Here is a 12,740-nt window from a genome sequence, read left to right as displayed (position 1 = left end):
TCCTTTTTATGAGGCATCCTGTCCCAAACCATTTTTCTGTACATTCTTCACCCTCTCCCCATATTTTAAAATGATTGCAATTAAAATGCACATTTCAAAATACTTCCGTTAATTAGTCCCTTCGCACACCTCCATTTCCCTAGGTCTGGCCTTGAAGTTTTCTGTAAGCAGAAAAGTTTCCAATTACAGCAGAAGGGCATTATCGGAGTTGTTCAACCAAAGGGATTAACTAAATTGGTGATGAATAGCTCAAAGACTATTCACATGCAGCTACTGAGTCCAAATTCAAGACATCCGAGTATTAAATCTGCCACGATGGACTAAGATGTAAGATACATCTCCTAGTAACTAGCATCCTTACCATAAAGTCTGTGGCTACAAAGAATATGAGTTGTCTCCACCAAAAATTAATTTCCTCTGTCCAGCTCTAAAATTGAACTGTCTACTGCTTGTGGGATCAGCCCACCAACGCAGGCGTTAATCGCTGTTCTGGTCATAAACAGCTTTTATCTGCAGGATTTCCTACTAAGTACTTCTCACAGAACATGGAGGTCAAACCATTTTAAGAAAGCTCTTGCCTAAAACCTCCTCTGGAATTGTTCCTGTTTCTCCAGAGGCTGGCTGTTCTGGAAAAACATATACATACCTTTTTCTCCGGAAAGCAACAAGCGATTCTGAGTCATAGCGAGTGTTGTGCTGTAAAACTATGCAATTTGCAGCAGGGCTAAAGGTTAGCAGTCTTAACTTTAACAGTGAGGTTTAGTTAAGCACGGGTAATTTTATGACATAATTACTCTATTACTAAAGAATATGCTACCTGGGCAATACATTGCCCTTTCTATGTTTGGTGCAACTGGAACATTTGGAAAAGCTGTCACAGCTTCAAAATTCAGAGCTTTAAGAGTTTAAAGATAATAAAGCTTTTGATTTTTGAAATTGTGACAATACTTCCAAATTTTTGCTTGGGCCAGTTTTGGAAACCTGCACTGTGCTTTTTTTTTTCTTTTATTAGTATAACCTTTATATTTTTATTCAAGTGGCTATTAATCTCAGCTTGTACATTTCGCCTTTTGCATCAGTGGCCCCCTGTATTTAGGGAATTTAATTTTGAGAGCTTCTAGCTTTTTCATTGCATAGGTAACAGAAGGGAGAAGGTAAATTGTTCCTTGCCCACAGACTTTTTCCTAATGTAACTTGAAATTTAAAATATACAGTAACATAATTTAAGTTCCCATTCTACTGTTTTCTTTAGGGTTTCCTTACCTGAAAAACAAATTTTGGAAAGCTAGTAAATGGTAAGGGCGGCTTCGCCCTCCCCCTTCCTCCCACCCTGGCAACTCCCAAAGTTGTTCTTTTGATATATGCGTTCAAAATAGCCACTTATCTTTTGAAGTGCCATCCTACAGGGCTGGGAAAAAGGTTTCAGGGTGGTTTTTTTTTTTTTTGGTTGTTGCTTGTTTTCTTTTAAAGGGAAATAAAACCTTATTTAGGAAAAAATACTTTATTTTTCAAAAACATGTTTAGACAGATTGCAACAAGAACAAAGTACAGTACAAAAATGACTCATGCAGCCTGCAGTAGTTAATAAAACACTAATCAAATACCTAACGTTTTGTCAAAGTCCTTTTGGGTCCAATATACATTTTTCATATTACAGAGGTAATGCCCCTTTACAGTGGCATCAGAGAAAGTCTGTAAGACCATTATAACACAGTCACTAGTATTTGGTCTATATATATATATACCAGCTTTTGACATAGTTTTATTTTTACTCCAGACACACTGAGCGTAGTCTGAAGTCAAGTATAAGTTTCTTTCCTTGTGTCAGGAGTTCAGCATTAATTTCAGCAGGTTTGCGTGGAATCTACCAAAAGTCTTTCTTGGGTAAATATTTATATCCCAGTAGGAACTTTTTGTACCTGTCAATCTAAGCAGTGCCCATACACCATTGTCCCCTCTTTCAAAAGGGAGCAGCTGCACAAAATGTTGATGGCATAACTGAATATGTATTTTTTTCTCCCTCAAAGCCTACAGCTTTTTTTGCTACCTTTCACAACTGATTGTGAACTGTAGTGTGTGGCATGCCAAGCAAACCTGAAAAGAATACATGCGATCAGTCAAAAACTGTTGAGGAGGTTTCCCCTCCCATGCCCATCTTTGCAGAGAAGGCTAAAACAAGTCAGTATAGGCTGTGATCTCTTCTGCATTATTTGAACATTAATGAAAATTAAGACAGGTATATTTTTCTTCTTGTGAAACTGTAATTTAGTCAATGTAATCAGGAGTAAAGCACTTGACAAAGTCTATACACATGCAGTGTATAAACAAAGAATTACCATTACACCTTTACTTTTATTTCCATGCCAACATCGTCTTTGCAATTACCTCAAGAATCTAATGCTTCTGTTGTGATCATTTGTTTTGCACTGCAAAGCTTGTTTTAGTCAATCTTGTTTCTCTATCTAAACCTTTCAGAAAAATCTAAGAGTGAAGTCTGTAGATACACAGAACTAGAGCACCCACTGCATTGAGGCTTGAGGGCACAGGCACATAAGAGGCACTTGTGTCCCTTGCAGTGGAATACAGTGCAAAGAGTCCCAAGCCAGCTGAGGCTCCAGCCAGCCATTCCCTGCAGCACAGAAAACTGGCATGGCGTTTATAAACAGCACAAGTCTAAACAGCATAAAGTCAGCTCTGTTGTTTACATGCAGCAAGCTTGGGTACCTCTGCACTGGAAGCACCACTGGTTTTCCCCTGTGCCAGAACAAGCACAGGGCAAGGCAGGTTTTATCAGATCTTTGCAGAGTTTTCTGTCACCCCATTTCATGAAGTCTGCTGGTGTTTCTTATCTTATAGTTTTGCTAAGGTTGGAAAATCCAATGCCAACACAGGTCATTAAGACTTTCTCCCCGCCCACGTGCTCTTCCTCAGGGGTCTTTGTTTCAATTTTAAACATGATCTGGAAGAAGCTTCTCAGGTGTCGGAGAAACTCAATTCTGGGGGAGAGAAAACAACAGAGTTTAAGAAACAAAACAGAAGACCCATTAGCAGTATGTACTAACACTAATTCCAGCAATGACAACAGTGAAGAGGACATGAAAATATTGTTAGCACAGAGAAACAAGCCTACAGGCTCCAAACAGTCTTCTCACTTGTGTTGTAAAAGTGGCTAGTGACCCCTGCTGAAACCAGCGCACTCTCTGTATGAGCAGAGAGAGGAGGAATGCCTGGTAGCACAACGAGATTAAATGGTGAGGGCACAAGAACGAAAGGAGAAAGAAGAGATGTAGCCAGGCAAGGTCACTTACTCATGATGTTGAGTACCAACCTGTGGTGGTACTCCACCCCCTTCCAATGTTTAAAGCAGAAATAAAAAATAAACAGGGATAACCAAGACGTTGGCCTTGGGTGCATACTTTAAAACCAGAGGCATCAGATCCTAAAGCAAATGTTTGATTTGTATTACTAACTTATCCATTTCTTAGTTGAATGTTTCATTAGAATCACAGACTCAGAATTCTTCCTGTTTCCTCTCCTGATTTTCAGAAAAAAAAAAAAAAAGAAGGTAATTTTCCTGTCATCATTTTAGAATGAGAGGCACGAAGAGACGAAATAGCCACAGTGCTCCTAAACGTACGCTGACTGGAGGGTGACTGACAGGAAAAACTACTGAAAAGTGTAAAAAAAGGACAATACCAAAACCAGCTAAGAAGCATCCCTGCTGGCGTCCCCAAAACAAGAAACAAGCAATTACACCAAAAGGCTACAGATATAAAATTGGTAATTGCTCCAGACAGAAGTCTGGTTTCTTCCAGTCATGGCCACAAGCAAGCCTGCACTCTTGAACTAAGGTTTAATCTCCTGCAGCAATTGGTATGTGCCCTTCTTAGGTTAAGTTTAACCTTTAAAGAAAGGGAATGTGCACATCCAGTCCACACATTTGTTTGGCTGGCAATCTGGAAAAAGCCCCTGCTCTTCATGCTGAGAGCATAATCGCAAGCTAATTACACTTAAATCATTACACCAAATCAAGAGAAAGTACCCACAAAATGGGAAGCAGGAGACCTAGAGGGTAGGACGGTCCCCACTGCAACACGATGAGGCTTCTGAAAGGCTCCTGGCAGCTCCTATACACCGAAATTGTGAATAAGCAGAGTGAGAGTTGCGGGAGCACGAGCTGCCTTACCCACTTCAGCTGGGTGTGCTGCCGCTCCTGCACTCGGGTATGTGCGTGCGGAGAGGATGGAAACAGCAGGAGCCAGACAGAGAGAGGCTGCTCTTACCTACACTGCTCTACGCTTAGCAAGATCCGGGTTACCTCTGGGCCAGCCAGCTGAATACCTCTGCAAGGTGAACCTGGGCACGTGGCTCCCCATGCTATGTACACCTTTCTACCTCACCTTCCCGGGCTGGCAACTGGCCTCAGCACAGACACCAGCTCCCTCACCTCTCAAATGGACACACAGTTTAAAGAAAGAACTGAAAAGCACCTTTTCTTCCTTGCCCCCCCAACTGCAAGGTCTCTGGTTGCTGCTATAATAGGCAAATGGGCATATGCTGGCACAAATGCTTCAGTAAAGCTGACAGACAACAAGCTCTGTACCAGCCTCCTCCTTAGCTGGGTCTTTTCCCAGAGCTCTGGCAGTGTGACAAGAAAGCAGCCAAGCCCAAAACAGCAGGAGCGGCACGCTGAACTGCAAGGAGGGCAGAGAACAAACCCTGCAAATGCCAGAGGCAGCGTGGAGCCGCAGCCTTGGGGAAAAAAAAATCCTAAAAGCCAATTAGCAAACTGTGCAACATGCTGGTAGGACCAGTTCAGTTCGCACCTCTCTTGGCACCTACGTGGACTACCATGCTTCTCTACCTCTTCTCCCTTTTGAAGAAAGGCAGAGTGAGAAAAAGCCAGAAGGCTTTGCCACAGACCCCAGGGACATGGGAAAGGCTCACAGGAGGGGGAGCGAAGGGGAGGCTGCTTGGGGAGAACTGAGGAGCAGCAAGAGGCCAGCTCTGGCTTGCAGCAGTAGAAGCACAAATGGCAAGAGCCCTGGAAATTAGAGAAAAAGAGGGGGGAAAGGCAGGGGCATGTGACAGAAGTGCAGCAGAAAGCAGGTCTGTATTAGCCTGTGGCTGACACGGGTTGCGTGTGGGAAGGTTTGCACCTCAAGTAATAGTGGAGGGCTGCACTTAAACATCTACGTACAGGCTGGAGGACTGAGGGGGGGGGGTGAGAAGTACAGAGAAGTTCTATTTTTCTGGAAATTTAGACTCTGTTTTCATGCAAGAACAAGGCAGAGCTGAACGCTTTTCTTTAGGCCCAGGTACAGCTACTTGAGCCACACAGGAGATTTTCCCCAGGGCCAGCCGCTTTCAAAAAAAACCAAAACATTGTATTACCAAGGGGAAAAAAAAAATTAAAAAAACTAAGTGCTATCTTTTCCCAGAAGCCTGCTAAGCAACACCAAAAGGTACAACACCACTTCACACAGCTTGCTGTCAGGGGAAAACGACCAACTTCACAGATCAGTGCAAGAGAAGACCTGTGCCCCAGCAACGCCTTCTCAGTTCAACTACCCCAAGAACAGCGCAGGACACTGCCCGGCAGTGCCAGCAGCCCTGGTATTGCTCCCCAGTGTCCCGCTGGGGACAGCCAGCCCTGACCTGCAGCTGCTGGCCACCACCACTCTCCTTCACCTAGCCCAGGCTCCTGCCAGCTGACCTGTCCTGCAAGACTGATCTCTGCAGGAGAGCTGGCAACACAGCCAGCACCCTGCATCTGATTTTTAAGCTCAGGCTTGACAGAGAGGGCTTACTTCTGTGAAATCTGGAGCATAAGGCAAGAGGAGGGAATCCAGACGGCTGCAGGCCAAGTGGTCTTTTGGGGACTGGTGTCCCCAGTGCCACTTAGGATAGCCCTCCTCATGGTGTTGCCCACCCCATGCCATTAGCAGGGCCAAAAGGATGTCTCCCATAGAAATAAACAAATTTGGGAGACACGGCCGCATTCTGATGGACGTATTCCAAAGCACCATGTCCCCTCATGGTGCTCTCATCCACCAGCTGAACTGTCACATCCATGCTACATTGTGCTAGACAGGGAAGCCAATCTAGTGTAACATGGCTTATAAATAGCTTCAGATTCTGCAGGGTGACAGTGTTAAATGCAGAGATGTCACAGCCCCAAGAGAAAAAAGAAAGAACAACGAAGTGGAACATGACAGTATTGCAATTTCAAAAGCCTGTGAATCCAATCAGTTGCTCAGGAGCCCAGTTTCCCAGCCCTTTATGCACTGCTTCAGTGAGGGCAGAGGGGTGCTTCAGACAGAGCTGCCTGATCTCTGAACAGATCCTCATAGGACTGATGAGTCACAGATCCTCACAGAATCACAGATTTTATGATCTCATGTGACACACACTGCTTCAGGATGTCTGCTCCTGACCTTCATCCCTGCTGCGCACTCCTAGCTGGGAAGAAGTGACAGTCTACCCATTTGAAATCAGCCTGCTTACGAAATAAACTAGTGCCTTTCTGTGATTTTCATAACCTCAAAAAAAAAAACACAAACAAACAAAAAAAAAAGGACTAGACAATGACAAGTGATTGGTTTGTTTCACATGCTTAACTGTACACTTCAAACACTGATATCTACTCTTTGTAAGCCCTTCACATGGTTACTTACTTTACAGGGGACTACTTTAGCCCAGTGCAATGGAAAGCTTCCCTGTCTTTCCCTCAAAAATCTGATGAATGTTGTTTCCAAGATATCAGGGGTTGAGAAGAGCAGTTAGGCAATTTCTAGCTCTCATGTGATGGCACCACCATTCTTCAGTTATCACAGTACTGTACCTTTCACGTATACAGCACCGGTACCATGATAACCGAAAAAGGACAGTTCACATTCTTATTATTTGATGCCATTGTCAGATAAACAACCCTCCCTCCATTTGATTAAAGGAAAACTGCTCAGTCTCTAGGCTTAACTGTGATCTAGTCAATCACTTGTCAGTCTGATAGAATAAATGAAACTTTTGATACTGGATGCCCTTCCCCTAACCTATGTGTTTCAACTATCAGTGTAAGAAATTCAGTCTTTTTCTATCCTCTGAACCACTATCAGCTGCAGACAAAGCTTTAATAAAAATTGAGACTGAAGGACTAGACAGAAGTCTGCTGCCTGATAGGGCTAAAGCTTTGGGATTGCACATAGCTCCACGAATTGAACTGTTATGTTGTTGCCTACAGACAATCACAGCTTTAGCATTTGTCTAGCCATTCGAAACATGCTATTTAATGCCACAGCTACAGAGAGATCACCAGGAAAACACAGCAGTGTATGCCAGGCAACAAAAAGCAAACTGATGTACAGATACAATCCAAAACCAAGAACCAACAATAAACCCCATCCCTGCAATTCTCAGAACTGTGAATAATATAGAACTGTAAGGGAATCATCTTCTAACGTGTAGGAATAAACACTAGGTAACTTATACCACCTGTCTCATTTGAAGACGGGTACAAGTTGTTCTATTCATAGCCACAGACAAAGTCCTCCATATATAAAAAATAGCTGTGCAATAAAATTAGTGAATTAAACAAGTCTGGGTAATTAAACTGAACAAAGCAACTTACGTATACGGAGACAGAGGTCCTAACAGGACTTTGGAAACATCCCGCTGTCCAAGGGTCATGAGGAGCAGAGCAAGGCTCTGATTTGTTGAATCTACACAGCCTCCCTGCAAACCAAAATGTTTTAATAATTAATCTCTGTACAAACCAGAAATTGGGATGGGAGGAGAGTAATGAAGGAGAAAGATACACTTAAAAGGCTGAATTACCGCTTCCAATTTTCAAGTCCAAAAAGATAAAAATCTAGATTTTGTAACAATGACAAATGAATTTCACATGGCAGGCTGGGAAAGGAACAGACCTAAAACAAAACCCAGTAACAAGGTCACATGAATCCCTCCCATCTCTCTCAACATGTTCTCTCCTAACATCACAGAATGTAAGTACTGAAGAATTTCTTTGCAGTAAATTGAAAATAGGTATTAATCATAGTTCATGGGCATTTGAAGATACCATGAATTGCAGCACTTTAAGATAACTATAAAGCTACGTTCAGACAAATAGTTAGCAGGTGCAAAACAACAAGTTAAAAGTTCTTTCATGCACATCCACCCAAGGCCTTGCTGCTAACTTTTGTGGTTAAAGGTAAAACACTTTTTCGCCCTTATTTAAATGGGAATATTTTTTTTTTATTGCTATGTGAAAAAGCCATGCATAAAATTATGTAGAACTACACATACTCTTGTACATACTTGACTATAATAAGTCGTACACGCATGGTAAATTGTTTTGTGTGTGGAAGGTGTTAACTATGATGCATATGTAATTTAGAATTGGAAGGCTTGCTTTATTTACAAGGCTTGAACATAAATTAAGAGGGATACTTTCAGTCTAGACTGCTGTAGAGAGAATTTACCAACTACTACTATGCAAACACACTGAAAACAGAAAAATAATCTGGCATAACATTATTTAAGACTGTCCTCATATTCATCCTAATCCACAGCAATATGAAGTCTGTGAACAGTCTCCTGCTGGATTGGTCCTAATAGTAAGCCCTCTGAACACACTCTCTGGGGAGAGCAAAACCAAAAATTCATCCTTTTAAAACCAAATTCTCTAATGAAATAAACTCACAGTTACCTCTGTGGGCAAGGAGTAACCTGTCATTATTTTAAGAGATAATACCATCCAAAAAGGCAAGGGAGGGGGCAAAATAAATTTTGGACTACACAGATTAAGAAAACACAATGATGTGACAACCTCAGCACATTAACTCAGTGAGAGGGCAGAAAGGAGGACCTTTCCAAGGAAAGTTACTGAAGGTTTAATTCTCAAGATGATCTTGCCTCTAAGTGACAAGTCTCAGCTCCGTTCTTCTGAAAAAAGCTTCTGGACTTCATGCAACTAGTGATACACCGCAACGAAGGAAACATCTTTATTATGTTCACTACCATGACCTGACTCCTAGCAACATGCTGTTGCAGCAGCTCTTGCCCTTTTAACTGCATGAACCTGCCATACCAAAGCGAAGTTCATGCATTCAACCTAGTGCCCTCTGTGGGACTGATAAAAATTGTGCTTGGTCTTGAGCGAACAGGTACCTGTGGAATTTGGTGGTATGATCTAGAGCTACAGCTCTCACCGGCTGTATTTGCCAATCTGAAACACGTACAAGCAGCAGATGAGAGTTCAGTGACAAGCATTCCTGACACAGGGCTTTTTGTATTTGTAGTTTGATTAACAATTCTTTGTCACTTGGATGAAAACTTTACATTTTCTGAGCTTGTTTTTGTTTTCCTAAAGCTGAAAACGTTTTTTTTTTTTTTTTTTTTTTTTTTTTTTAAATGACCAAATTCACACAAAAGCTTCAATCAGCACGGAGCCAACCACATCCTAAACAATACAGCAAAACATGATGCATCCATCATGTCCCAGCTGCTTACATAAGCTCTCTTGCTGCAGTGAGTCAGTCGTCCCCACTATTGTTGTGCATTAGCAATGCACTCTTACGCCCATTCCCACATAGGCAGTTGCCAGAAAGGAAATCAAGTGATTTGCTTGTAAGCTAATGATGACAGAGCAGTAACTTGTGCCAAATGAAGGACATGTCGCTCCCAAAAAGGCCAACTTTTTTTCTCTCAATCCACCTGCCACTTACTCAAGAGTCCAAAATAAAAAACAACCCTCCCACAAGAAATGTGATGGGCAAAGTCAGAGCTGAACAAACTGACATTTGTTCCAAAATAGCTGGCACTCGTTACCAACCCAGGACACAGCTTCTAGTCTGTATTAATTTAGTTTATGGCAGTTTCTCCATTATTGTTTCCATTGACAACAGAACCAGATCCAGCTGGATGTGACAATTACAGACACCAAACACTTAAAATCCCGTCCGTTTTGGAATGTTATACAAATATACACAGCTGACACACACATAAAAATACCACAACTCTGGGTATTGGTCAACAGTGTTTTGAAGATGATTACTCTTCTGAGCTTGACCCCATCTTTGATTTAGTCTTGGTTATATTTTGGCATACATACAATTTTCTCCCTTACCTGTGTGGTACATATATGCATGCCTCAATAATTTGTTATGTGAAGTGCAGAGGGTTTTTTTGACTTTTTTTTAGAAGAATGGAGCAGAGCCTTGTCACACTGAAGTAAGAACACTTGAAAATTAAGCCTTTTAATTAAATGCTTCACTCACGTTAGTCTAGTTAAATAAGACAAACCGCCTTACCCTTCCTGCCCCCTCAAGCAACACCAACAACTTGACCTTTTTTCATTTAAGAGCTCAGACTTAAATACATATTGCATCCTCCCCTACTTCTCATGATCCACAAGGAATGTAAACATTCAATTCTTTTCCAGTTTTTCCAGGCTTTTCCATTCTGCCAGCTGCCTGCTATATAAAGCTCCCGTAAGTGATGCCTTTCAAAGACAAGAGGAAAATCCTTATTGGCCTTCTACAATTAAGTTACATCAGAACTGCATATGGATTTGTAAAGACAATGCCAGCCAATCACTCCATGCCCCCTTTTTCAGGGTTACTGTAATTAGCACTGTGCCACTTATTATTAGTCAATTAGCTCCGACATCTTTCCATCAACAAATGTACATAAAAAAGCTCCACTGATTCCAAGAATCATACGCCCTCTTTCGTTTCTTTTTGAAGGCTGAGTAAAAGGGACCATTTAGCACTTAACATAGCAAGACTCAAATCCCTACATTTCCTAGGTGATGAAGTTCACATAATAGCAAGCATTAAACTAGCACTTTAAGAGACGTCCCTGGGCCCCTTTAAACAGTAATGAACTCCAGCAGATTTGCAGGTGACCCTGACAGCTAAAACTCTTCCACAGAGAATTATCTCCAAGGCCCCCAGGATGCTCTTTTCTGGTCAACCCTCCCCTGGCTCCTGCAGCACAGTACCTACTGGCAAAGACACAGATGGAGAAACAATCTCATAAAGAATGGATCTAAATGTAGGGGAACAAATTCTCCCTTGAGCCCTGTATTCAGAGAGTAGCTGGTGTAAAGAGAGGGAGACTTAAAAAGTGCCTGTTCAGAGCGACGTATTCTTGCCCCATGCACAGATGTCCCAAATTTTTACTGTTACACTAGACATCTTATCTAGGCAAAGAAACTTAAAAAAAAAAAAAAGTATTTTCAAATTAAGCAAACATTGGACGCTTTGCAACATGTTTTAGTATCTTCTCTGAGGCCAACACTAGCTCAAAAAAAAAAAAAAACAAACCCCCAACGCTCCAAAAAAACCAAGGGGAAAGCACTAGCCAGGAATTTGGAAAGATGGGCTGTGTGAGCATGTGTGCCATACATAAATTCAAGTGTGCATCCTGAAAACTACAGAAGAAACCCCACCACAATGCCTATGACGGAGTGGGGAATTAATGAACACTGAATAAGGCCTGAGCACGCCAGTGGGTGAGCAACACCATAGCTAAAAATGCTAACAAACAAGAACTTTTCCACTATGAGCTGCTGCAGTGGAGGACCACAAGCAGTCTGTACAATGCCCAGCACTTGTCAATCACTTTTGGACTGAAGTGGCCCACACATAGAAGAGCCTTCCAGGAGCACCAGCGGTACCATAGCAGGCCACAACAACCTGACTCGCTCAGAGTCTGATCTTCAAAGACATTGAAATGTCATGGCCTACCACTTTACCATTCAATGACTTGCCTGACCCTGTTTCCTCCTCATATGTTTTTTTTTCTGTTGTCCTGAGATCTTCGCTATACTGGTACTTTGCAGAATTTGGCTTATGTTCAAATGGCTGCAGTACACTAAAGCAGAAAATTACCTGGTTCAGACCTTTCCAGCCCTCTTCATTTTGGAAGTTCTCTGACATCTGACTCCGAAGAAAGAATAATATCTGGACAAATTCCCCCACTAGTTTCAACGTGTCAAGCACTGAGTGGTTTTCAAAGGAAAAAAAAATACCTATTGCTGCTCATAAAATTATGTGGAAATTGGACTTTTGATGCCTCTGACCATTTGTCTGAAGATGTCTTCCAAGAGGTTTACACAAAGCTAAAAATGTACCAAATTTTAGGGTTTTTTTTGGGGGGGAGGGGAGAGGAGTGGGGGCAGGGGAGGAAGCTGAAAGATTTTACAATTCATCATTCAAATAAAAATAGCTACCTGTCACCACATAACTGCAGAAACAGACTGATGTTTTGGTCACTAGTTGTGATTGCATTCTCCATGCACGATGGACTTTCAAATGCAAGGCATCTGGACCTTACCCAGGAAGAGTATTTGTTTGTGGTGTTTCTATGAGATAAGAACCCAGGGCTAGAAAGGGAAGGTCCTCTAGCAACATGGTGCATATACTGAATAAACAAAGACAAAATATTAACAGAAGACTGGAACAAGTGGGCAAGTTGGTAATTCAGACAGATGAAGGGTTTGCAGTAGGGAAAGGAAAAGGTAACATGGGCACAGATGAACAATCTACCACAGGCATCAATATGATTTATGAGGTTTTAGGGTATTTTTATAATTGACTACATTACCTAATACGGAATCTCATTAATGGCATTTTTAATACTTTGCGAAGTCCTATCAAGTTATTCCAGTTCAGAGCAATTATGTATTTTAAAACAGTGAGTACAATTTGTAGATGACTGCCTCCCAAAGGCCAAAT

At 41.9% G+C, this 12,740-nt stretch overlaps 1 protein-coding gene across 1 annotated transcript in view; it reads right to left on the bottom strand.

Moving 5' to 3' along the window:
* Window positions 1-1,488: 1,488 nt before the first annotated feature.
* RCL1 (RNA terminal phosphate cyclase like 1) overlaps window positions 1,489-12,740 on the bottom strand; it is a 28,203-nt gene continuing 16,951 nt past the window's right edge. The window contains exons 8-9 of the mRNA XM_074166470.1: window positions 7,628-7,731; window positions 1,489-2,996 (exon numbers count right to left, since the gene is read on the bottom strand). Coding sequence (XP_074022571.1) covers window positions 2,846-2,996; window positions 7,628-7,731 — 255 coding nt within the window. The 3' untranslated portion in view covers window positions 1,489-2,845. The remainder of the gene's footprint in view (window positions 2,997-7,627; window positions 7,732-12,740) is intronic.

The sequence above is a fragment of the Numenius arquata genome, chromosome Z (assembly GCF_964106895.1).
Source record: "Numenius arquata chromosome Z, bNumArq3.hap1.1, whole genome shotgun sequence".
Classification (NCBI taxonomy): Eukaryota; Metazoa; Chordata; class Aves; order Charadriiformes; family Scolopacidae; genus Numenius; species Numenius arquata.
The sequence above is the reverse complement of the archived record's forward strand: the minus strand, read 5'-3'. Positions and strand labels throughout refer to the sequence as shown.